This window comes from Aulostomus chinensis, chromosome 4, assembly GCF_037954235.1.
Source record: "Aulostomus chinensis isolate RoL2024-O1b breed Wild chromosome 4, RoL_Achi_v1.0, whole genome shotgun sequence".
Taxonomy (NCBI): domain Eukaryota; kingdom Metazoa; phylum Chordata; class Actinopteri; order Syngnathiformes; family Aulostomidae; genus Aulostomus; species Aulostomus chinensis.
Window position 1 is genome coordinate 9381296 of NC_141323.1, and position 25027 is coordinate 9406322.

The following is a 25027-nucleotide window of genomic DNA, read 5'->3' on the forward strand; positions in this document are numbered from 1 at the left end:
CAGAAACTGTAATATTAGAGATAATTAGAAATACACAGCTTCAAACTTGTATCATCAAGGCTAGCATCTTGTTGTAGTGTCGTGGTGTCCCATGATGACGGAACGGGTCTTCCATACGGTCCTGAACCCCCCAACATTTGTCCTTACATTCAAATATAGTTTCACTAAATTTACTTGAGTCTAGCTCGGGACTCCCATGAACTCAAGTAGCCTCCAACTGTCTGACAGACTCCAGTGTTATTGATGTCCCACCAGGACCTCTTGACTCCACAGTTAAATAATTCAATTCTCCACGACCTCAGACCCTCAGCTGCAGCTGAACCCCTCGTTGATGTGGAGTCGCTAAATAGATCGACCAGAGTAACGTGAGGCGATGAGGTGGAATTAGCAACTAGAGCAGTTAGCATCATTAGCTTGAGTAAGGATTTGCTTTGGTGATTTAGAGGAAAGGACTTTTCTGCAGCGGCCCGGTGGAGCAGTGGTCCTCCCTGTGGCCCCCAGCAAGAAGGTTGTGGGTGGAGCCCCGGCTGCAGCACGGGGTCTTTCTGGGTGAGTCTCCATGTTCTCCCTGTTCCTGCTGGGTTCTCTCTGGTACTCCAGCTTCCTCCACAGTCCAAAGACATCAAGAGGGACCAGGTTAATCCAGACTCTAAATTGACCGTAGGCGTGGCTGGGAGAGCCAATGGTTGTCTGTCTCTATGTGTTGGCCCTGCCATGGACTGGTGACCTGTCCAGGGGGAAGGCTGCTGGGATAGGCTCCACCCCCCACCACCCTGAACATGAGGAGAGGGAGAACATGGAGGGATGATGGAGGGAGGGATGGATGGATGAGGAATGAGGGAGGGAGGGAGGGATGGAGGGATGAGGGAGGGATGGAGGGATGATGGATGGATGGATAAAGGAATGAGGGAGGGATGAGGGAGGGAGGGAGGGATGGATGGAGGGATGAGGGAGGGATGGAGGGATGATGGATGGATGGATAAAGGAATGAGGGAGGGAGGGAGGGATGGATGGAGGGATGAGGGAGGGAGGGAGGGATGGATGGAGGGACTTTTCTGCAGTCAATAAAAGGTCAGGATCAAGGGGCTCCTGCTCATCTGACCACCAGCAACATCGTTACACCAGGAAGGAGAGCAGGCGGTGAACCAGGACACTCACCTGCATGGAGTCCCTCTCCTGAGTTGCAGAGAGGCTGGTCGTTTCTTCAGGTGTAATCATTTACCTGGCTGCTCAGCAACCATCAACATGTTGACATCACACACCTGGAGAGTAGACTCACTCTGATGTAGTTTCTGTGCAATGAACAATATAGTTTATCTTATTGACGTGTGTGTGTGTGTGTGTGTGTGGGGGGGGGGGGGGGCTCAGGTTCCAGTGCTTTAGTTCATTACAGAGCAGATCACCTGACTCGTTCCACCAGACGCAGCACAGCGGATTCATTATGAGTGACAGAAAAGGAATTCATCTTCCAAAAATGTGCTTTAGTAACTGTAATATCTTCAACTGTTGTTTGTCTCAAACAGACGTGGAGTCCAGATTGTCATGGAGACGTTACTGCAGTCAGAACAGTTTCCTGTTCTGTGGACAAACGTCCAAAATGGTCACCTGGGTAACCTGAGGCCTGGCAGTAACCCATCACCGTGTTCTGAGGGTGGTTCTGACCACAATTAGGGTGGTCTGGCTGACCCTGGAGGAGGACGACATCGAAGTGTACATAAATTTATAATTTCCTTTTGCCACCAGGTGGCGCTTTGACCGACTGTCTCCGAATTTAATAGGTTCCTCCTTGACCCAAGTCTGGTGAAAATCTGCCTCATAGTTTTAGTTTGTTTTTTTGTGATCCTGCTGACAAACAAACAAAAAAAACCCCCAAACAAACAATCTAAGGAATCTTGAAACTGAGCCGACGGGGAATCAGCCAGTAAGCCAGGTTAGTTCCGGTGATCCCTGATGCTTTTAATGTGAAAATCTCAACTGGCTAGAGGTTCGCGGCGGCATCTTGGAGACGCAGCAATGGCGGCCGGACGGGGAGAGTTTTTTCGTAGTCTCATGGAAGGTTTGGAGAGGACACCCGGCCCGCCTGGCCTGCCTGGTCCGGGTGGCCCGGGGTCAGCTCGAGCGTGTCCGTGTTATGGGTCGGCGGGCGGCAGGAGAAATAAAAGATGGCCGAAGGCAGCAAGCGGATGTGGCGGGAGAGCCGTCAGGTAACTGGTGGTCGGTCAGTTAGCATAGCGACACCTGAGCCTCTCAGAGAAGTTGTTCAGTAATTGAGGCGATTTAAGGGTGATTTACTTAATTTATCTCCCAACAGACCAGAACCTAAAAGCAAGGTTTCCCAAGCAAAACCCTCTTCGTTCAAGGAAAACTTCATGGAAAGGTGAGTCAACGTCGAGGCAGCGAATCAGACGGCCTGGCCTCGAAAACTAAACAAAGATGGAGTCATCAGCAGCCTTGGTTGTGATTGGAGAAGCAGTTAACCACCACTACCACCACCACTACTACTACTACTACTACCACTACTAGTACTACTACCACTACTAGTACTACTACCACCACCACTACCACCACTACTACTACTACCACTACTAGTACTACTACCACCACCACTACTATGACTACTACTACTGCTGCTACCACCACCACCACCACTATTACTACTACTACTACTACTGCTGCTGCTGCTGCTGCTGCTGCTGCTGCTGCTGCTACCACCACCACCACCACTACTACTTCTACCATCACTACTACTGCTACCACTGCTACTACTCTTACCACTACTACTAACACTACTACTGCTGCAGCTTGTAACCAGTTAGTCAGTTATAACTACCACACTTCCCCATGGAAGCTGCCAGTCTTAATTGGGTTAGTAAAGAATCCCAGCTTGTCTGGTGGGATCACCTCTGTAAAACAGAATTTGATGTTTTGAAATGCGGTGGCTTCTGTGGTGAAAGTGCAGACGCTTGTTTCTCTTTCCCAAGCTCACACAGCCTGGCCATGTTACAGCTCGCTGCTCTTATTCTGAAGACTAGAGAAATGACTTGGTGCCATATCTCAGTTGTTATTATGAAAAGTCAAATGAAAACCTTGACTGCTACGTTTCCTTTCCATGGTGGCGAGAGTGTGTTTTAACCTGTCTGTCAGACTCCCACCTGAGATCCTGACCAAGATCCTGTCCTACCTGGATGCGTCCTCGCTGTTCTGCGTCAGCCACGTCAGCAAGCTCTTCCACCATCTTGCCAGTGACGAGTGAGTTTGACTTCGTTGCCCAACCGCGGGGTGATTGTTGATTGGCAGGTGTGTTTGTGAGCCTTGTCTGGACTGTAAAACACCAAGAGAGAATCCCTGCCAAACACGAGTGTCATCATTTGTGCCTCTCCACCCTCTGAGTCTTCTCTGCAGGGGCCGCCAGCTACGGTGTCTCAGTTAGCTCACCGCTCACAGCGCAGGCTCGCTAGATGTCACAGCTCCCGCATCACCTTGTGTTTTAGCTCCACAGAGGCGCAGAACCAAACCTTGACATGAGCTTGACTCAAAGCTGTTCCTGCTGGGGACCATCAGTGCCAACCACAGACGCCCAGCACTCGCGTGTCACTGTTAGCGTTAGCGAGATGAGGTGTGTTAGCTGGAACAGAACCTGTTGACAACAACCCCACTTGTCAAATCGTCACAAAATTTGGAGCCAGCTCAGGAGTAAACGTGAGATTCGCTATGAAAGATCTTGATGTTATGGAACCATTTTGATCCAGATCAACTAGAACCTGGCCCTGATTTTGCCAGCACATCCGCGCTTTTCAGTGACGTGGTATCACTTCAGTGTTGGCTCATCATCCACTGGGTCACAACGATGATCAGAACGGCGGAGGTCTCGTTCACAAGAACTTCGTTTTAATGAGTAACGTTCTTGTGGGCCTTGTTGTAATGAGTAACGTTCTCGTGGGCTTCGCTGTAACGAGTAACGTTCTCCTGGACTTCGTTGTAACGAGTAACGTTCTCCTGGGGTTCGCTGTAACGTTCTCCTGGGGTTCGCTGTAACGAGTAACGTTCTCCTGGGGTTTGCTGTAATGAGTAACGTTCTCGTGGGGTTCGCTGTAATGAGTAACGTTCTCCTGGGGTTCGCTGTAATGAGTAACATTCTCCTGGACTTCGTTGTAACGAGTAACGTTCTCCTGGGCTTCGCTGTAACGAGTAACGTTCTCCTGGGGTTCGCTGTAATGAGTAACGTTCTCCTGGGGTTCGCTGTAATGAGTAACGTTCTCGTGGGCCTTGTTGTAATGAGTAACGTTCTCGTGGGCCTTGTTGTAATGAGTAACGTTCTCCAGCAGTCGCTCAGAGGTTTGGTGTTTTCAGCGTTAGGAGGGATTGTTGAGGGAAACGTCGGCCCCTGTCAAATCACATCGTGGGATTGATTTTGTTTGTCGTTTGTTCACTCAGTGGCGTTGGGTGTGAACACGCAAGTCACCAGTTGTGACCTCCTTTCACTGTAGTGTCATGTGGCAAAAGATTTACGTGTCAGAGTTTGGGAGTCAGACATGGAAGCCCAAGTCTGTGGACGAGGCTGTGGTGAAGGAGGAGACGGAGGAGCATCCAGCAGGTCACTGGAAGAAGATGTACTTCAGGACGGCGGCTGGACTGGAGCTGAGCAGGTGGAGGAGGGAGCTGAGAGAACTGAGCCCCTCCACGGGGCTGCCCAGGCTCACCGAGTGGGTGCTCAGGTAGGAAACCTCCAGATGCTGTGGGCCACATTTCCACTGCACTGTTGGATGGAAACGCTGTGGAGCTGAAGGGGCCACATCACCCAGAGGTGGAGAGGCTGTCTGGTAGCCAAAGGGTTGTTGGTTTGATCCCCTCTTTTCAAAACACTGCTGCTACAATCCTTAATAGCTGGGCTCCATCAGGCAAAACGCGAGAGTGGGAACATTTGAGGAACTCCCTCAAATTAGTCCAAGTCCTTTTACAGGTCAGGTTTTTATGTAGAAGGTGTAACGACGGTGAAAATGGACTGTTCCAGGAACATGAATGTGAGCTGGGAGCTGACGGTGCGAGATCATTTCGGACAGGAGACCATGCTGGAGGTGAGGCGGACCTACTTCTTTGAGACCTCTGTGATCGTCTGCTGGAGTGGCAACGGCGTCCCCAGATATTCTCTCATCAGTAACTTCCAGCTGCACGGTGTCAGGAGGGACTCACCGAAGAGCGGCAAAGTCAAGCAGTAGGATGCGGCTCCTCTTCCACACCTCCTTCTCGAACCTTCTCTCCAGTTCTGCACCGTCACCAGTCTTCTCTCCTCCTCCAGGCCCGGCTGGCGCTCTTTGATTTGGAAGCTGGATACCAGGACTCAACGTCTGCGCTTCATTGGCAAAGACCGGCTGATCAAACTGATGCTTCTGTGTCCGGGCCTTGTCATCGGCCTCTGGAGGGTGAAAATCATAGGAAGCTTCAACGTGTCTGTTATTGCAAATGGGAGCCTTCTGTCAGTTGGATCCTTTTCTTTTACACAATTTGTAAAAAGTCATACAAGTCCTACTGAAGCCCACAAACTGAACGAGATCTTCCTCAAAACTCAGCTTCCCAGGGTTTAACCTTTAAATGATCAAGGAACAGGCCGACATTTTGGAAGTCTCTTATTGTCCGTCCTCCCCAGAGCCAGACGAGACACCGTACGCATATTTCACCAAAGGTCGGCCTGCTCCCTAATTTGTCTTAGGAGCCAGAATGAAAAGGTGAAGGACGTGGAGACGTGGATTTGCTGTGGTAGGAAAAGCAGCGGTAGAGCTGGCAGGGATGTGGGCAGCATCCCTAACCCTCATAGAACTTCCTGTTTCCTCTTGCGCTCGTTACTGTGACGCGTCTTTTGTCTGTGGGAAGGTCCCGAAGGTCTTACCTGTGTTGGTGTTCTTCCCGCAGCATTCCCAGGGGTGGTGTGGGTTATGTGGTGCTGTGTGTGTCTGCAGGGTCAAAGCAGCATCGCCTTCATCATGGTCAGCCTTCACTTCCACCGGCTGGTGGAGAAGAGCCTGCTGGGATCTCCAGTCTGGTAGGCTGCTGTCGCCGCTCTCATCCAACAGCAAACACAACCAGGTTCATGTGTGTAGATGTGCTCCCCCTGCTGGTCTCTAAGTGCTACTACAGCTTTACCAGCCCAGCTGTGGACAGACAGAGGCCTGGTGCATCATAACATTTTTAGAGTTTGATGTCAAGGTTCAATCTGCTACAGAGGCGGAGAAATTAAAGATTTAGTGGAAGCTGATGATTGTATGACGATTTTCAGAAAACTCTGGTGTTGAGGATGTTCTTAACAAAAATGGCCGGTGTTTGTGGGGGGATTCGAGGTCCAGATGGGTTCAAGCAGACCTGGACGTCTCTCGGCCCTTGGGCTACATCTGGCCCTCTGGGCATCCCTGTCCCGCCTGCGGTGCATCGGTCATAAACAAAAGTGAACAAGTCTTCATGCTGTGCATGAAATACCATTGTGTGGCTTTTATGTTGAAAAGCCTGGTGTTTTCTATTAATTACGTTTGGACGCATGAATCTGCGTCTGCCTGGTGCGAGCCAGTGACCCCTGGCCCCCGAACAATTTCAGCTCACCTTAAAACTAGAAAAGTTGATCCTGAATACTGCGGTTTCCACAAGACCTGGACTGCTGGTGAAAGCCCTGCTCTTAGTTTGGTCCACATGTCGCTGTGTTTGAGGTGCCGTCCTGACCGCCGCGACGCCGCAGACTGAACAAGCGAAGGGAACATGGAAGCACTTGTTGCTGCTGGAGGAAGTCGATCAGTTCCTCTCTAACGTGCTGCAAGTCACCTGACAGTGTTTGTGAAGATTAACAGACTAAATTAATGGAACAGTGATGTCATGATTGTGTTTGTTCCTTTTATGGGGTTATTTCCTCTTCGGCCAACACCACAGTTCCTAAACTTACATGAATATTTACAGAATATTCTTAATCTGGAGTGCCAGCAGCAGCTAATCAAAGTGTAGGATTACTGCTCTTCACAATGGGAGAAAACTAATATTGAGCAGGATTAAGTTCAAGGTCTCGTTGGTTCGGCCCTCTGACACAGTTCCGATTTTCCCTGTGTTGTCAGGGCCTGTGGTGCTGGTCCAGCTCTGGTCTGGGGTCTTAGGCCAGATCGTCTGTGACGGCCTCAGTCGAGTGCTTGAGTCCTGTGTAAATCCTTTTTACAGAACTGGTTTTAACTGTTAAATTAGGCTTTTTTGGAAAAGCAAATTCATGGTGTTGAGCGCCTCCTGGTCTCTGCTGTGGAAATGACAATGAATGGACCGTTGACATGTTTCTTGTTCACTCACCTTCTTAGTGCCTCTGCTGACGTTCACATTCTGGTTTTCATCTTTTTGTCCCTCCTTGCAGCTCGTACTCCGAGCCTGCAGCCCAGCCTCACGTGGACAAATCTGACCCTAAGTTTGGTCTCCATGGTTACACTCTGCACTTTGTCCTGCACAACACCGGCTCTCAGATCATGTCGGGACACTTCCGTCACCTCTCTGGTCATGCAGGTAACCTGATCACATCGTGCCGCCTGGTTAGCAGGTAACCTGATCACATCGTGCCGCCTGGTTAGCAGGTAACCTGATCACATCGTGCCGCCTGGTTAGCAGGTAACCTGATCACATCGTGCAGCCTGGTTAGCAGGTAACCTGATCACATCGTGCAGCCTGGTTAGCAGGTAACCTGATCACATCGTGCAGCCTGGTTAGCAGGTAACCTGATCACATCGTGCAGCCTGGTTAGCAGGTAACCTGATCACATCGTGCAGCCTGGTTAGCAGGTAACCTGATCGCTGCGTTGCGTCTTATCAGCAGGTTTATTGATAGTTCTTCATTGTGGCTCCTCCCAATGGACTCAAGTGCTGATCCTAAGTTAAAGGAATATTTTGCTGTCGTGGTCAAACCTTCAGACCCGGTTGCTTTCAGGACGCTTAGAAGGAGCCGCACTCGGTAGCTGAGGTCCTGAAACCTCACAGGCGTCAAAATGGATGAAATGATGAGTTGATGGGTGCAGTCTCCATGGTTCAAGAGCTCCTCTTCTTTTTCTTTTCTGTCCTCAGCTGTGATTGGATGGCTGGGTCAAAAAAAGGAGAGTTCTGACGTTCAACATTTTCTCGGTGAACTAAATTAACAGAAAAGACACTCGTCAGGCTCCTTCCATTTGTGGAAGTTGTTAAAAACGCATCGTCCCCCATTGGACAAATATAAAAAAAGACATCAAAACGTTCGGAAGTGTCCCTCAAGTTTTTGCAGTGATGTTCCCTTGAGGTGGTTTTTGCTTGGAGGAGTAAAAGTACAAAACGGGAATGAAGCCTGTTCAGTTGGTAAACTCTGATGAAGCGAACCTGTAAATCACGTGACTGATCAGCTGTGTCCGTCGTCGTCCCCGTGGTTATTACCAAACTTGGATTTCATCTCCAGACAGCAGCAACACCACCTGCCGGTACACACGAACTGTCTCAAGTTCCTGGGGCCTCCCTCCTTTGTGAAAATCCCAGTTGGTGTATTTGGTTGACTATTAAATGGAAACCCGTTCATTTCTCCGATGGCTGAAGCCACAAACTTGATCTGGATATTAATCCTGCTAGACGTGTGGAACGTGTCTGCGATGCGCGAGCCTGCCTCGCTTAGCACGTGAGCACCAGCTTCATTGAATTGAAAGATTGATGTCACTTCTGACCACTTCGGCGCGGGACGGCCTGATCGCCCACTCGGGGCTGTCTGGAAGGTTTTGCGACTGCTGTCACTGTTGTTCAACTCTGTTTTCTGGAGTTTAGTTTTGCAGAGAATTTAAAGTTAGTTTGTGTTGCCGCGATCAGCTGGGATCCAGCGAGGACTGGTGGAGCTGAAGGCCATCAACAGGACCAACTTGTCCCAGCACAGGTCGCTGTCAGGGAACATCAAGCTGCCCTGGAAGAGTGAGATGCTGGAGGGCTCAGTGGAGGTACGGCTCCTCCCCCACCTCACCCTCATTCAGAAGCACTGATTGCTCAGATATCAAAGAACTAAGTGGGTTCTAACACGAGCACCACGCTCAGGAGAGGCAGGGAAATACACCTCACCACAGTAAAGCAGGAGAAGGAAGTACAAGTAGTGTACATGTACAGCAGAGTTATTTTAGCTTAGCTAGTCACAACAAGCCTCTTTTTTTTTTTTCAAACTTTTTCCCATTTGCTGCATAGAACTGCTGCGTCATGTCTCTGACTCTCCTGGATGAGTTCCAGAAACCGTTCTGGTGTGTCAGTGCTCCCATTCACATTACCATGGCCAAGCAGCAGCTGTCCTTCGACTACAACGGCGAGCACTTTCTGATGGAGTACAGGAACCCGGACGGCGAGGTGAAGATGAAGCTAGTGTGGCTGAAAGAGCAGAGGCAGTTCTTCCTCATCAGCCTCATCATCTACATTTCTGTATTCAAAGTCAACAAACATTTTAGCACCAAGTACTGAACTTGTAGTTCTCTGGCGGTCCGATGAGTTTTCTGCTGTTTTGTTGAGGAGGCGTTCTTAGTTATTTATTTGTTAAGCTAAATTCCCAGCTGTAGGAATGTAAAACCATCGCTGGAGCTTCCTTAGTTGGTCTGAAGAGTTCTGCTCCCAGTGGAGGAGCCGCTGAGGAGAAGTCATTTTACAAGGAAAGACTCTGACATCATTTGTATGAAGTTCATTGTTGTGTTGCCAAGTTTATTAAAAACAACAATCGTACAAAATGTAATGCATAAATTTATCTGTAACAGCCATCCTGTCCATGTTCTGTCCATTCAAATGTAACTCTCAGCACCAGACCACTCGACTTCAGCAAAGAGGAAGTGGCACCATCTAGTGGCGTACTCTGGGAGTACAACCAACCAGGTCTGAGCCCGTGTTGGTCAGCTGTGATGTTGTCAAACGTCCGTGTTGTTGACAGGAGAGATGACCAGAGGGGCGGAGTTCTTATCTCCGTGAAGTTTGCCGGGACTGAAGAACGGGAGGAGTTTCTCGCTGAAGGGACAGTCACTAAAAGAGCGGAGAACCCTTCCTGCATCTACGTCATAGATGGAGACTGAACGCCTCTCATAATCTACAAACACGCCCACCCTGTTCACCGGCCTGTCCGCACCTTCGCACTCCTCTCCAGGTCTTGAACCTGTTATCCAGAAGCCATTTTTGGGCTTTGTGGTGATGGACTCCTTCCTACGGACCGACTCTTGGACAACGCCTACATCCCAGGAAGTCTTCCCTTTTACTGTAACCTCGTAGTAAAACCTTCCTGATGAGAAACTCTGCTTTCCCAAAACATTGGCACAAGTATCGAATCGTTTCGGATTGTCTGGGAGGTTCTGTTTTGTGCGGCCACAGCAAACTTGTTTCCTATCATCAGATAAGATGAGGGAGGGGTGCGCTGTGTCAGGGTCAAGGGTCACGTTTACTGCAAACTGCTGGGCCCGGTGCAGCTCGGCCTTCACCAGCAGCTTCTTCATCTCTGTGCTGACTTTTTCCTCCAGCTGGTTCATGGCTGTCCGCACTTTTCCCTCGTATGATGGCGAAGAGACGCTGACTCCTTCCCAGTTCTTCACCGGATTTTGCCGGGCGTCGAGGTAGTCGGTGGTGGGTTGGAGGAGTCGGCCCTCAGCGCTGCGCTGCGTCAGCTCCAGGATCTCCTTATTCAGGTCTTGGATGAGGCCGTCAGCCTGTTTCTCCATTGTGTTTTGGTCTTCTTCAATGGCTTCGATGAGGTCACCCAAACCGGTCTCAACAGACTGCAGCAAAATGGTGAACACCTTCACGCTGGCGTCAATCTGTCTCTTGGCAGACATCTTGCTCAGCTCCGTTGAGCGCTGGAGCTCCACGATCTTCATTGTTCTGTGCTGGACCATCAGCTTGATTTCAGCCTCCTGCTTAGCCTTCTGTCCTTCACTCTCAGTCTGGGGAGGAGCAGGGTCCGGGCTCCGCGGCTCTGAAACCAGGCAGAGCAGAAACACCCAGGTTCCAGTCACAGTCTGGCTCTGTTTATAAAAACCTAAATTCCTTTTCCCTCATGAAAGCGTCTGTAGCTGCAGAATTGTGTTCGCTTCACGTCAAATCTGCCCGTCCTGGTTAAAGAGGGACGTGGTCGAGGACAGAGTTTTAGTTCTGAAGTCCACACTCAGAGGTATCTGGAACTGACTCAGGTTTGTCCTGTTACTTCAGAATGCAGAAAAAGCCAGCGACGTGTATTTAGCTTGAAGCTAATGGCAATTTATCACTAAAAAAAGACAACCTGCCCAAAGACAGTTCTCAAGTGTACAGTCCAGGTCTTCTTAATCCGGCTGCTCTGTAATCCACCAACAATCTCATGTGAACTGAAAGCAAACACTGGGGGTTTGGCGCTGGTTCCCCGTAGCACCTGCTGGGTTGCTCAGCGGCGCTCGTTAGCAGGACGCGCCAAACAGGAAGTGTTAAGAGTTCATTTTGATCTCAAAGTGTTTGTGAATTATCAATCCCCCGTCTGGATCAAGGAGACCTGGATTACACCAGACCACCTGGAGGGTTGGTGACTGGACGATCCTGGTCGGTTCGGCCGCAGTTAGCATCAGTCTCCATTAGCTTCAAGCTAAACATACGTGGCTGGTTCTTCCTGTTGTGGAGTCATTAAAAAGTGAGGGGGAGAAAAACTTCTTAGTGAGCTGAGTACTCTAGTTAGGGAGTACTGGAAGGACAAATCAGCACTTGGGTGCAGTATCGCTTGGAGGTGTAAAGTTTTCTGACGGATCTTTGGAGAAAACGCGTCATCTGGAATCTGAATGTAATCACGAAGGTCATAAACGTTCCTCTGACACTACGGGATTGTGGCGCTCAGAGAACAACACCTTCAGAAAGTTGGGGGGGGGGGCGTGTGCTTGATCTTACTTGTCAGCCTTGACCTGGTTCCCTCCAGGTTCTTCACCAGATCTTTCCTGGGGATCTTCTCTAGGAGCGTCATGGTAACCTCCAAAGCTCCAGGTCCCACATAGGTTTGCACCATGAGGTCTACCGTGTCCTGCCTGTCGGCTCTCTCCAGCAGGGCCAGCCTGATGGCGGAGAAGCCCCGTGGGACCGCGTCGTTCTGGTTTAAGAACCACTTGAACTTCTTGAACTGCTCCTCTGTCAGATCCTCCAGGGCTCGGCAGAGGTCCTCCTTTAATGCGGTCATCTTGGCTCCCTGGAAGAATTTCAAGTTTAGTCACAGACTCGGCACTGACGCGTGCTTCAGGTAAATCAGGGGAAAATAGAATCCAGACCCTTCTCAGTCTGGACAAGGAGCCCGCTAACATCTGGTCTGTCTACAGGGTCAGGCTTGCTCAGGGGGATTCGTTCCTGGGTCAGAGTTCTGAAGCACTTGTGGGTGTTCCAGCCCCGACTGGCAGTGAGACGGTGACGCTGAACGCCGTCCTGACTGGGTGCCTTGAGGAGACATTAGAATCAAATAAGCTGAGGTGCTACTTTGCCCTAAAAGTGTATTTTTCCTCTCAAGTACTCAGAAGTGGGAGTCTAAACAGGCGAGGCCCCAGGAGCCGCCAGGCGCGTCCAGCTGGAGGCTGCTGGAGCCCGAGCTTCATCCTGTCAGAGTTCGAGTTTGTAACTGGAGGGCCGTCCTCAACCTGACAGCTGTATGACGAACCCAGATGTTTTACCGAGACAGAGCAAACCGAAAGGTGGACAGCTTCAAAGAGAAAATCAGATTCCATAGCAGTTCAGACGTGCCATGACAACCGTTCTGATGACGTCAGACAAACGTCTCCCTACGGTTCAGTCTCACGCCGAGGACGTTTCAACTACAGGAGAAGAATGATCCACTGTTCCAGATCCAGGGCTCCTTTGGGTCTGAAGCCCCGGGAAGGTCTCCTACCTGTCGGACCGGGTCTAGTTGAGGCCACGGCGTTTCCCCTCAGCTGACAACATCCGACTCTCACAACCTGAAACGTCAGAGAGACGTAGCAGCCTCGCTACTCAGTGGCTTGGAGTCCAAATCACGGAGCACAGCGAGGATGGACGTACGTGGTTCGTGTTTCCTGGTGGATCTGACGTAAGAAGCGGAGCCCGGGGGGGGGGGGGGGGGGGGGTAGATGAGCGGTTGTGACATCAGGCAGCGTTGAGTTTTACAAGCCAGTAGAAGAACAAACCAGCGTGCGGGGTTGCTGCGGGACGCTAGTTTAGTTTTTCTGCCTGCGCGCTGCTCGAGAAACTCGAAGCACAAGGTTGCATCTTCCATTCACTTTCACCGCAGCACAAAGAGGCCGAGCACAGCAGAGGAACCGAGCAAGACGGGCCGGAGAGGACCTGGCGCAGGTCAGAGCAGGAGCGCGCACCCGTGCCCGGGCCCACCACCACCACCCTGAGCCGACTCAGACGTGGGGAGGTTAATGTTTAACCTGCAGCCGTCGGCTCCGAGGAGGAATCCAGACAACGGAAACGAACCCACCAGGAAGTCTGGATCCCTCAGGGTTGGGCTGCACCTCAGAGGAAGCCTTTGAATTTCCCAGTTTTGAGATCAATTAAGTAAATCTATCTGTGAAACATGGCTGCTTTTATTCTGAAGGCACAGTTTCCTCATTAACCCTTCCAGCTTACTTGTAAAGGCGAGTAATCGATTACTACTGCCTTCCTCAGTTTGTCATGTACCTCTAGAGTGTCGACGTCCCTGGCCCCCTCCCTCCTCCCACCCTCAACCAGGTAATGAGAAAGTTGCTGATTGAACTCATATTCAATCTTTTTATAGTAATAAAGTAATAGTAGTACTAATAGTAAGAAAGTAAATTCTGCAGCTTGTAAAAGTTCCCTGGTGTTGTTTATATTTTCAGGGTTATTTGACACTGATGCTGTCACGGTGGAGGCAGGCGATATTTGTCCCGTCCACAGATGCTTCCACCTGACTGGAGGGGCAAGAGCTGGGAGGCTGCTTTGTTTACTGGGAGGGGGGGCAGAAGAGGAGGAAACTTCCTGTGAGCAGAACAGGTGGAGCAGGCTGCTCTGTTCAGTGACCTGCCTTCATTCTACGAGACGGCGCCCAGAGAGCGAGGAGCGGACAGAGAGGGAGAGAGCGAGCGTCATGGCCGTGAACAAATGCATCAAGTACCTCCTGTTCTTCTTCAACCTTCTCTTCTGGGTGAGTCTCCACACTCCCACAACTCCCACAGTTACAATCCAAACCCTAGAGAAGACCAGAGGAAGACCACTTCACCGCTCCCTCGCTTCAGCTCTCCCAGTACAGGCTTGTGAGTTTCTGATGTTATCAGCTACTTTAGAATGGTGTCTGATAACAGAAGAGACTTCCGAACTATCAAGAACTTTGTTGGACTTGTGCGAGTCCGACCCGAGTCATGAGGGTTGCTGTTGTTTCTTCTTCTGGCTTGAAGTGGGTTTGAATGTGCGTGTTTGATCAAAGTAAACCTGCGTCCTTGTTTGACCTTTTCTGTTTGTGGCGTTTTTCTCAAGTCTCTAACCGTCTCTGCCCCGTCTGGATGTTTGGTCTAGTTACCCTTCATCCAGCACTTCCATCCATCCGTGGAGCAGAACAGGTTGTGTCACCTCTCGCTGCCCCTCCCGCCCCAATGCGTGACTGGTTTCAGGGAGTGGCTCACCCGCCGGTGGCCTCATCCCCGCCCCCCCGCCTGTGCTTACAGGTCACCTTGCAGTAAATGTCATGTTGGTAACTCCAGGTGTCAGCGTTTGCTTAAGAGCTGGACTCAGATCTACGTGGGCGTGTTTGGTCTGGTGGGAGGTGCCAGGTTGCCTGGGCGACGGTATCAAGTCCAAACGCCCGATCCATCGAGACTTACGGCAGACGGTACTGGTACTGGTTCTGAGGTTCTGATTGAACAGACTGCAAATCATCGTGCTAATGCACCAAATAAGTACGAAAATGAAAAGACTGTTCACGAGTCCCAAAGTCGAGCTCGAGAGCGAGACCGTGTCCAGAGCCGCCGTCTCTGGCAGCCGCCGCCAGCTCAGCGATTACCCGGAAAAAGTGATCTAATACTTTGGTGTGGTTCTCAGAAGGAAATGTTTGTACTTCTGATGATTAATGATTCACAAAGACTGAGATGAAGATGAGGCCGTGTGCAGCCAGCAGGATGCCAGCCTTCCTCCGGGAGCACGCGATCAGAGCAGGAAAACACACTCCAGACGAAGCACTTCCTGCATGTGTGGCCCAAACACAGAGACCCCGAATCCCCAAACTCCTCTTGATAACCTTAAAAATAGATCAGATCGTTCTGACAAGCTGCTCATTTGTTGAAAACTACCGTCTTTCACAGCGTGGTGGAGTCAGAGACTCCGCCTACACGTGTAGAAGAAACATACGTGCAGCAATCACATACATGGGTTATGTTCTGGTGATATAAACAAGTGGACACGTCACAACCGTCCATTCATTTTCCTTAGGAGTAAAAAAGGAACTAAAAACAGTAAAAGCGCCTCACCGCAGGATACGTCTCTCGCTTCAAGCTTTTGCTTCCATCTGGCTCTGTCGCCGGCTCACTGATGACGTCACTCAAGCAACTACCAGAGCTTCTTGGGAAATGTAGGACTGCTCCCTGAGTGTGGCTGCAGGGCCAGCAGGGGTCTGAGTGAGTCTTCCCATCTAGAGGTGGTTTGCTTTGAGTGCTGTTCCCTCCAAACATGTGACGGCAGACTTTTGACCGCCTTTCACCTCCATCTTTGCTGGCAGAACTCGGTGAAAACCACAAAGTCAGTTTTTGCCAAACTTAGATTTTTTTTTTATACTGAGTTTTATCGAGGTCTTTAGCAAGATTGCTAGCATCGTATCCCCTTGGTGTTTGCCGTCTAGTTTTCACACATTTGACACATTTTACCCTCAGCACAAGTTGCCGCATGGAGACAAAGAGCAACGTCCAACCAGGGGCTGAAACGCTGAATACTGCAAGTTAGCAAGGCTAACGAGGAGCAAATCAGAGCTCCCCATGTCTCAGGAATTTTACATTTTAGCAGGCTACATTTGCTGTATGTTACCTTTGTGTACGCAAGCTGTTTTAGTGCTATGATTACAAGCTTCGTTAGCTCTGTGTTAGCAGGCTAGGTTAAGAAACTAATGTAGCGGTATGTTCACAAGCTAAGTTAGCCGTGTATTAGCAAACTACTGTAGCAGTATGTTTTCAAGCTAAGTTAGCCGTGTATTAGCAAACTACTGTAGCGGTATGTTCACAAGCTAAGTTAGCCGTGTATTAGCAAACTACTGTAGCAGTATGTTTTCAAGCTAAGTTAGCCGTGTATTAGCAAACTACTGTAGCAGTATGTTTTCAAGCTAAGTTAGCCATATGTTAGCAAATTACTGTAGCGGTATGTTCACAAGCTAAGTTAGCCGTGTACTAGCAAACTACTGTAGCAGTATGTTTTCAAGCTAAGTTAGCCATATGTTAGCAAATTACTGTAGCGGTATGTTCACAAGCTAAGTTAGCCGTGTACTAGCAAACTACTGTAGCAGTATGTTCACAAGCTAAGTTAGCCGTGTATTAGCAAACTACTGTAGCGGTATGTTCACAAGCTAAGTTAGCCGTGTATTAGCAAACTACTGTAGCGGTATGTTCACAAGCTAAGTTAGCCGTGTATTAGCAAACTACTCTAGCGGTATGTTCACAAGCTAAGTTAGCCGTGTATTAGCAAACTACTGTAGCAGTATGTTTTCAAGCTAAGTTAGCCGTGTATTAGCAAACTACTGTAGCGGTATGTTCACAAGCTAAGTTAGCCGTGTATTAGCAAACTACTGTAGCAGTATGTTTTCAAGCTAAGTTAGCCATATGTTAGCAAATTACTGTAGCGGTATGTTCACAAGCTAAGTTAGCCGTGTATTAGCAAATTACTGTAGCGGTATGTTCACAAGCTAAGTTAGCTGTACTGTATGTTGTCAAGTAATGTTGCTAGTTTGTCTTGAAGCTACTCAAGCATCTTGTATGTAATAGTTGAATTATTTTAGAGCCGCTGTTGAACACGTGGTGATATAGTCGGGCTTAACGACGAGGTCCTGCTGACGTCTCATGTTAAAGACATTTTCTTTCAGTGACTAATAAGTCTGTGGTCCTGGGCTCTTCAGCCTGTTTCTGGTTCATCCCTCAAAACAGCAGCTTTTATTCTCCAGTTCCCAGCTGGCAGACGGAACTAACGGTGAAAGACCCCCAAACAGCACCAAGTGTGTTTACCCTGGTGAGGGCAGGAACCGGGGGAGGTGAGCAGTGAGCTCAGGGCTCCCGAGCAGAAATAACATGAACAAACCTAAAGTCTGACTTCAGCGCTAAAACAGCCCTCCTGAGCCGCTGGAGGCATTTGGGTCCCTCTGACGCGTCCCAGAAAGAGGCGAGATCGATGGTAACTTGATTGGAACCTTTCAGGATGCGGGGGTGGAGGAGGAGGTCATCATATCAACTAGGAACTGTTATTTATGGAAGAACCCTGTAGGATTCCATGTAAATTCTGGTTGTTTTTTGGGGGGGGGGGGGCGCTAGAGTTTAAGAGTTAGGGAAACAACCCAACTTGTTCCTACTCGCTGAGGAGGCCATCAGTCTGTGGAGTTATGGACCCAAAACAGCTCCTACATGAATCTCGAAGGGATGAGGACGTGATGATGGCGGCGTCTGGTTTGTTTGTAGATTAAATTTTGGTTGGCAGTTTCTACGGTGGTGTTGTGTTTGGTGGTAATTGTGACAGCTAATGAGAGCACGGGCAGGAAACCCGTGTCCGCTCCATCCGGCGTGGTTCTGGTGGCGCTTCACTGCTCTGTCGGCTCCAACCAGCAGACGTGGTTTCATGGCTGCTGGAGCAGGTGGCCTCCTGATGGCCAGCGGTCGCTTCTCTGGACCTTAACGCGCTCGCATCCGCCATAAATAACAGATGGTGTGTGTGTGTGTGTGTGTGTGTGTGTGTGAGTGAGTGATTGTGCATGGCTGCGCCCCAGTGAGTCATAGCTATTAATTACCATCTCAACAGCATTTAGTGGTCATTCCTCAGGAGGGCGTAACAGCAGCTCTGCTAACGCTTCATTCGATCACGATGCTAAGCTAGCTGGTGCTGGTCTCAGCTTCCCCCAAAGAAGAAGCTCCGCCTCCCTCTTGAGACAATGGACAGTAAGAGACTTTCCCCAAAAGTGGGATTGTGTTGTTATTTGTTCATCCTGTGCACGTGTAGAGATGGTGAGGTGTAACTGCGTCCGCATGTTCCCACGCTGACACGTCTGGAGTGGACAGAACTCGACCGGATGTCTGATCCGTGGATGAGGTCTGCTGAGGCGGCGCGGCGCCAGTGTGCTAACATGGCCGCTGGGACTACAATGGTCATTTCTCTACTAACTAATCTGGATTATTTCTATTCTAAATGATGAATTCTGATGAGTGTTAATCCAGTTCCAGTCAGTCAAACTGATCCTACAGCTCAGAGGGCGTGTGTGTGTGTGTGTGTGTGTGTGTGTGTGTGTGTGTGTGTGAGATAACAAAGCTCAGTTGTGGTTGTCCGTAACTCTCATATGAGCCTCACGCCTCCTCCTGTGCTCACGCCCAGTTTCAGTCCGTTTCCTGCTGGAAGTCAAAGATAACACACTGGTGTCTGTGTGTGGTTTGCGTTTTCACCCCGGATGTTCAAACATGGCGGTTGCATGACCTCATGACAGCTCATGGCACCGACAAGGAGGACCGAGATGGAAAGATTGGGCAACAGAAGATAAACGTCGAGACAGGAAGTTTCTTGTGAAAGAGGTGTGCTGTTGTTGATGAGGGCGAATGTGTCGACATCGTGAGTAAACACTGGCGAGGGTGGTGGACGGCGCCATCACTCAGCCAGCAGCGGTAGCTCCTTCAGAGCAGCTGGTGTCAACTTCACTATCACAGTGCAACATGGCTGACATCAGCTTGATTCTGCCCTCGTGATGTCACAGGGACACTGAGGAAACGCTTCTGAAGTCTGCCGCTGGCGTCCACTCGGACGCGAGGATGACCCGTTGCCTGTAGCAACGCCTGCTGCAGTCAAGGGTGGCTCAAATACAATCAGATCTGATCAGTTATCGTCTCTCATACTCGGTGCTGGTGAAGCGCGGTGCTGCCGGGTGACAGGAGCTACATGAAGCACCGTCTGACTGGTTGTATTGGTTTTACTGGTCAGGAGTGACTCAGCGACATCATCAAAACCTCACCACCTCATTCAACCCTCCTGCAGTCTAAATAAACTCCGAGGTCAAAACCTGGTCTGATTGTCTCCCTGGATTCCGTTCATTCAGCCATGTAATCCATCATTGTGCATGACCTTTGACCTCAGGCAGTGACATCATAAGCAAACAGAAAACACTGGCATGGAAGAACTGGGAATTGTGGTCCGTGTTGACTCAAGTGCTGCTTCCTCCTCAGAGGTTTGCGGTTCCTGGTCGCTCCTCAGTGAACGGCTAAAACCAGATGGTTGAAACTGCTGAAGGAGCGCATCCGTGTCTGCGTCCGTCTCCATGGTAACGCTGGTCGTCCTCTGTTTCACGTCTTTTATCTCCTGACCGATGATGAAATATTGATGGCAGGTAATTCCTCTCATTAGCGTGCTAAGCGTTGAAGTGCTGAATCTTGGATGCCACTCATCAGTCCAGCTGATGATACCTGATGATGTCACAAGGCCACGCTGATGTCCGTCCACGAGTTTCTTCACTACGATTGAACATGATTGTCTTTATGACCTCGGAGCCTGGCGGCCTACCGGGAACAATCAACACTTTTCCAAACGCACACGAGTTGTTTGAGTCGTACATTTACATATAAATGTTAATAAATTATATACAGAGGTGTGTGTGTGTGTGTGTGAGAGAGAGAGAGAGAGAGAGAGAGACACTGTATGTGACATGACACCATCAAAGAACCCTGGATTTGAGATGGAGCTGAAGGGTTTTCCCCTGTGCTCCTGCGGGGGGCGCCAGAGGACAGCTGATGCTATATGATGCCATGACTCTGCCGCAGAGGTTTCATGACATCATCTGAGTGATGTTCCTGTGTGTCCACAGCTGAGCGGCTGCATCATCCTGGGTGTGTCCATCTACCTGAAAGTCAACAAGGACGGAAACCAGGTGAGACGCACGCCGACAGCGGTGCCACATTACCTGGCCGCCTCCGATTCTCACTCAGTACCTCAGCTAACCACCTTCCCACCAACAGATCACCAATGAGTCGTTCCCTGTCATCGACCTGCTGATCGCCATCGGCGTCATCATCATGGTCCTGGGCTTCCTGGGCTGCTGTGGTGCCATCAAGGAGAACCGCTGCATGCTGCTGCTGGTGAGGACCCCTGGGCGTAGTTCATCGGCGTGGTTCTGTTCTAGTTCTAGACCTGCGCAGCTCCATAGAGACACTAGACCTGAGGGTTCTCTGACACACACACACACACACACACAGACGACGACCCTGGTCCTTCTGTTGGAACTCGTTGCAGATTTTTTTCTTAATCATTTTAAGTCAAAACGATTATTTTCTAAACCCCACAAGAACATCAGGAGAGGAAAGTTCCATCTCAGAGACCTGTGGGGGAGGGGCATAGGGATCTGGGGAAGCTTTTTCAGCAGAAGCTAAATTTGGACACGCCCCTTCGTGCAGGATGAGTCATCAAATATTTGAATGTTTTTACAGTAACAGAAAAAAATAACACATTTTGGTGTATAAATACTCCAGATCAGCGAGGCATTGAGTCACTAGTACAACTGGTAAAACTGGTTTACTCCAGGCGTCTAAACTCCACCCCCTTCGACACTGTGTGTGCCCTCAGTTCTTCATCAGTCTCTTAATCATCTTCATCCTCCTGGTGGCGGAGGGTATCCTGGGAGCTGTCGGCGAGTCTAAGGTAAACCAGGAGGTGACGCTGTGGTCAGGTGGTGGTCGGGTCGTCAACACACCTGAGATCATTGTGTGTGTGCGTGTGCTGAATACAGGTCAAAGAATGGATGCAGGAGCGTCTGGAGAAGTTCCTGCCGCTGTCAGACCAGCCGGAGAGCTTGAGGAAGGACCTGGAGGTGCTGCAGGAGGAGGTGACCGTCCTCACAGTGGCGCGTGTTCTCAGCCTGGGCGGGGCTTCGTCTGGGCTCCCTTGTTATGCGGTGGTTGTGTAACGGTTGTGTGTGTCCTGCAGCTGAAGTGTTGTGGTCTGGTGAACGGACCTACAGACTGGAACCCGCTTCCGGCCTCCTGCCGCTGCGAAGCCACTGACCCCGACTGCCCGTCCTCCGGCCACTACAACACGGTGAGACACGCCGCCATTTTTAAAGATGTCGAATCTGACTGAGCATCACGATGACATCATCTACTGTGGAGTTTTAATAATCAGAGTTGTTTTTTGTTTTTGCTCCTGGTTTTTGTTCTTCGCTGGTGGTTTTTGTACTTTTGTGTTTGTGAAGGAATTTGAGGCAATTGAGTGGAAAAATGTGTTTTTAAAAAAGAACTCAATCAAACCAGTAAAAACTGGAAAAACAGAGAGGGATTTTTTACTAGACCACACCCAGGTATCGTGAAAATATAGAATGAAATAAATGCTTCCTGTTGTACCGTTTTCCAATTCCACAAGCAGCTGTGTGTGATCTATATACAGTATATAATATATATATAATATAAAATATATTTTTATAGTTGCAGTTTTTCGAACTCATTCATTGAGTTCCATGAGTCCTTTTTGTAAAATGTCGTCAGCCCGATAAACACAACACACAGCAATAACACGATGATGTCACACTCCGGTCCTGCAGCCCTGCTCCGCCAGAATCATCGAAGTGATGGAGAAACACATGGAGGTGGTGGTGGGGATCGCCTTCGCCATTGCTGTCGTGCTGGTCTGAACCCCTCTCGCTCTCACACACACACAATCTTTGTGAAGTATACAATGGCTGGTAGTGGGTGGGAAGTGTTAGCATCAGCTAGCTCAGGTCCAGGCTAGTTAGCTTAGCCCAATGGCTGGTAGTGGGTGGGAAGTGTTAGCATCAGCTAGCTCAGGTCCAGGCTAGTTAGCTTAGCCCAAATGGCTGGTAGTGGGTGGGAAGTGTTAGCCTCAGTTAGCTCAGGTCCAGGCTGGTTATCTTAGCCCAATGACTGGTGGTGGTTGGGAAGTGTTAGCATCAGCTAGCTCAGGTCCAGGCTAGTTAGCTTAGCCCAAATGGCTGGTAGTGGGTGGGAAGTGTTAGCATCAGCTAGCTCTGGTCCAGGCTGGTTAGCTTAGCCCAATGGCTGGTGGTGGGTGGGAAGTGTTAGCATCAGCTAGCTCAGGTCCAGGATGCTGGTGTGTCCAGCAGGAATCCTCCTCCTCCTCATCATCAGTAGCAGCAGTCGCTCTTCTAGTCCTCAACAAACCTTTGGTTCTGTTGACCCAAGTTCCAGTGGAGCTTTGGAGGTGCTGCGTCAAATCACTGCTCCCAGTCAGGAAAGTAGTTCCGGCTACGTGTCTGATTCTACCACTACAACGTCTCCTCATGTTAAACTGGTGTTCATCACCAAGGTGACACACAACCCTCCTGATATTAATGCAGGCAGAGACGGAGCTACGCTAACACTTCCCACCCACTACCAGTCATTGTGCTAAGCTAACTAGTGGTCTCTGGGAATGATATGCTCCTTCAACATTTGTCATTTGGGTTGTTTTCTGCGTGTTGTCTCACTACAGATCTTTGGTATGGTCTTCTCCATGATTCTCTACTGTCAGATCGGCAGGAAGGACACCGCCAGCACGGCCTGAGCATGGCCTGAGCATGGCCGCGCCCCTCGCTGCCTGTCAACAGCCAATCAACAATCCCCAAATCCCCCATGTAACACCCAGCTAACCTTAGCGCTCATGTAACTCAACCTGCGTGTTCATTATGAAGTAAAGTGTTGATCACTGGTGTATGGAAGCCCGCAGGAGACAAATAAGTACAACTGTAAAAATGTCAATAGTCACCAGTGCTGTGATGGTTTAATATCATGTTTTAGCATTAGAGCGTAAATAAATACATGTTTAGTCACTGAATCATCAGATTCAAGGCTTCTGTTAGTCTCTGGAGCAGAAAGGCAGCCTACATCCGTGTCCTCAGGAACGAGGGCTCAGGAATGGCTGTCAGATATCCTGAATGACTGTTACAGCCTGACGCAGCTGTGCGCTCTGGAAGCACAATACTTCCAAAGTTACCACAGAAAATCATTTCCTCCAAATTTTTGGAAAATCGTGTAAAACATATTTATAAATTCAGAAAGTAGATCTTAACTTTTTAATGGCGGATTGAATATTTGATCATTTGTTCCTGTCATTCATATTTATACATAAAACACAACCATCAGACCTGCGACGTGGATGAAAAAGCCTGGATCTCCTGCCCACAGCACAAACACACGAATATTGGTTTCTACTGTTGAGATTCAATCTCACTGGGAAAAAAATGTGATTTATTTTTTGTGCAATTCTTTTGAATTATACTATATATACTTTTGTATTGGCACTGCTTGAGTACTTTTGTGTATTTCTGTCATTTGGGACGCTTGGTGTCGGAACACATTGTGTATTTTCCCGTCCACTCTTAAAAGGAAAAAAATGACTCTAGAATATTTTAGCGCTCCGGAGCAGCGAAGCGGCCCAGAGAGAGAGAACCCCGTGAGACCAGGACGCAGAACTGGTCCCCGCAGACGAATCAAAGTGTGGGAACAAGATGGCTCTCATAAATGGATGCACCGCGTTCTCTCTCGGTCGGTCACACCAGGCCTCCGTACAACTTCATGTGTTTCCATTGTTCAGAAGCAGAAATATTAAATCCTGAGGCACCACTTCAGCTTTAAAGCTTTGTTGTCATGGTTTTTGGACGCTTGCTGTTTCTCTCATCCATGGACTGTAGTTGACTTTGATGATGTCACGTATTCTTGTGAGCACAGGGGCTCTGCTCTCTGGGGTCGCAGTGCGGAGGCCGTTGGGCGGCCATCTTGGTGTCTCACGCTGAACATGATTTCGTCAGTGGTCTGAACGTAACGAATGATGAAGAGTTCTCCACCTGTCACTGCCAAAGTGCCTCAGCGGCGCCGCTCTGATGAAGGCCAGGACGCCAACTTCTTCCTGCTTGTTTAAACTCTCCTTTTATTGCAGGATCAAAACCTTGAATTCATGTTTTTGTGAGGAGGAGGAGGATGTCCTCGCTGCTGCGTCTCTATTATGACTCCGGTTTAATCCAGGTCTTGGTAATCCAGTCATTGATCAGTAATCTACAACAATTTTGGCAATAAAAATCCACTGGAACGCTTTTGGTTCTGTGCTGCTGCGATGAGCACCGGACCAGAGGAGTTGTTTTGTTTTGTTTTGACCTCCAGTGGAAGTGTTGGTGGATTACTGATCGTACGGATCTGATAGCCATCTGTCCCTGTTAGCATCAAGCTAAACATACATGGCTGGTTCTTCCTGCATTCTGGAGTCACAAAGAAGTGATGGAGTAATTTGACAGTTTGAGGGAAATCTGATATGGTTGCTGTAGCGCCCCCATCAGGACTGTTCCAGTCTGGGTATTTTCATTTATGGGGCAGCAGATTTCGCTTGAAGAAGCAAACTCCAGGGTCCTGGCAGCTCCAGACCAGTCTGATGTCACACAGAAGCTCCACCCAGAGACAAGCGCCCTATTCTCATCTGACAAGCTCCTCGGGTGTAGCAGCTGTCCTCCATGAATGCTGTCTGTCATCGCCGACATCATCATTATTATTGTTATATCTGTATTATTAGAAAGCTCAGCGTGTGTGTTGAGAGCAGGAACTCTGTCGCACTCACACACGTGTGGACATAAACACACACCCAGGCAGAGGGTTATTTTTGGTCTTATGTCAACACAGCGCCATGGCGAATGACTCCACTGGATTCCTTTCTTTTATCTGATGCTGTCATACCTGCTCAGGAGGCTTCACTGGACGAACCAACAGCCTCTGTCACATTCCACCAAACATGGAACTCACGTGAGGGGAACGCCATGTCAGAAATACAGGAGTTGCCACCAGACCGGTGGATGTTGGAGGTTCAGTTCTACATCAGATCCACCAGTAAACACCAGACCGGTGGATGGTGGAGGT

General features: G+C 49.4%; 3 protein-coding genes across 7 annotated transcripts; 2 read left to right on the forward strand and 1 right to left on the reverse strand.

Moving 5' to 3' along the window:
• The first annotated feature begins 1775 nt into the window (after positions 1-1775).
• On the forward strand, positions 1776-9764 carry LOC147262598 (F-box only protein 15). Its single transcript, XM_086201615.1, has 10 exons — positions 1776-2204; positions 2312-2377; positions 3145-3249; positions 4488-4715; positions 5012-5212; positions 5297-5420; positions 5955-6037; positions 7373-7518; positions 8829-8953; positions 9192-9764. The coding sequence occupies exons 1-10, from the start codon at positions 2014-2016 to the stop codon at positions 9456-9458; spliced, it is 1536 nt and encodes a 511-aa protein (XP_086057741.1). The 5' UTR covers positions 1776-2013; the 3' UTR covers positions 9459-9764.
• LOC147262599 (uncharacterized) lies at positions 9668-15476 on the reverse strand. Of its 5 annotated transcripts, none has more exons than XM_086201619.1 (4): positions 15428-15476; positions 12248-12410; positions 11877-12168; positions 9668-10944 (listed from the first exon to the last, which is right to left on the reverse strand). In XM_086201619.1, exons 2-4 carry the CDS (start codon positions 12278-12280, stop codon positions 9893-9895), a joined length of 1377 nt encoding a protein of 458 aa, XP_086057745.1. In that variant the 5' UTR covers positions 12281-12410; positions 15428-15476; the 3' UTR covers positions 9668-9892. The 5 variants fall into 5 exon arrangements, with proteins under 5 accessions (XP_086057745.1, XP_086057743.1, XP_086057747.1 ...); XM_086201617.1 differs by lacking the exon at positions 15428-15476 and adding an exon at positions 12856-13050; XM_086201621.1 differs by lacking the exon at positions 12248-12410 and having other exon boundaries at positions 15428-15472.
• On the forward strand, positions 13094-23754 carry tspan9b (tetraspanin 9b). Its single transcript, XM_086201622.1, has 9 exons — positions 13094-13679; positions 13808-14112; positions 19987-20049; positions 20138-20257; positions 20742-20816; positions 20905-21000; positions 21102-21212; positions 21712-21795; positions 22620-23754. The coding sequence occupies exons 2-9, from the start codon at positions 14056-14058 to the stop codon at positions 22689-22691; spliced, it is 678 nt and encodes a 225-aa protein (XP_086057748.1). The 5' UTR covers positions 13094-13679; positions 13808-14055; the 3' UTR covers positions 22692-23754.
• The last annotated feature ends 1273 nt before the right edge of the window (positions 23755-25027 follow it).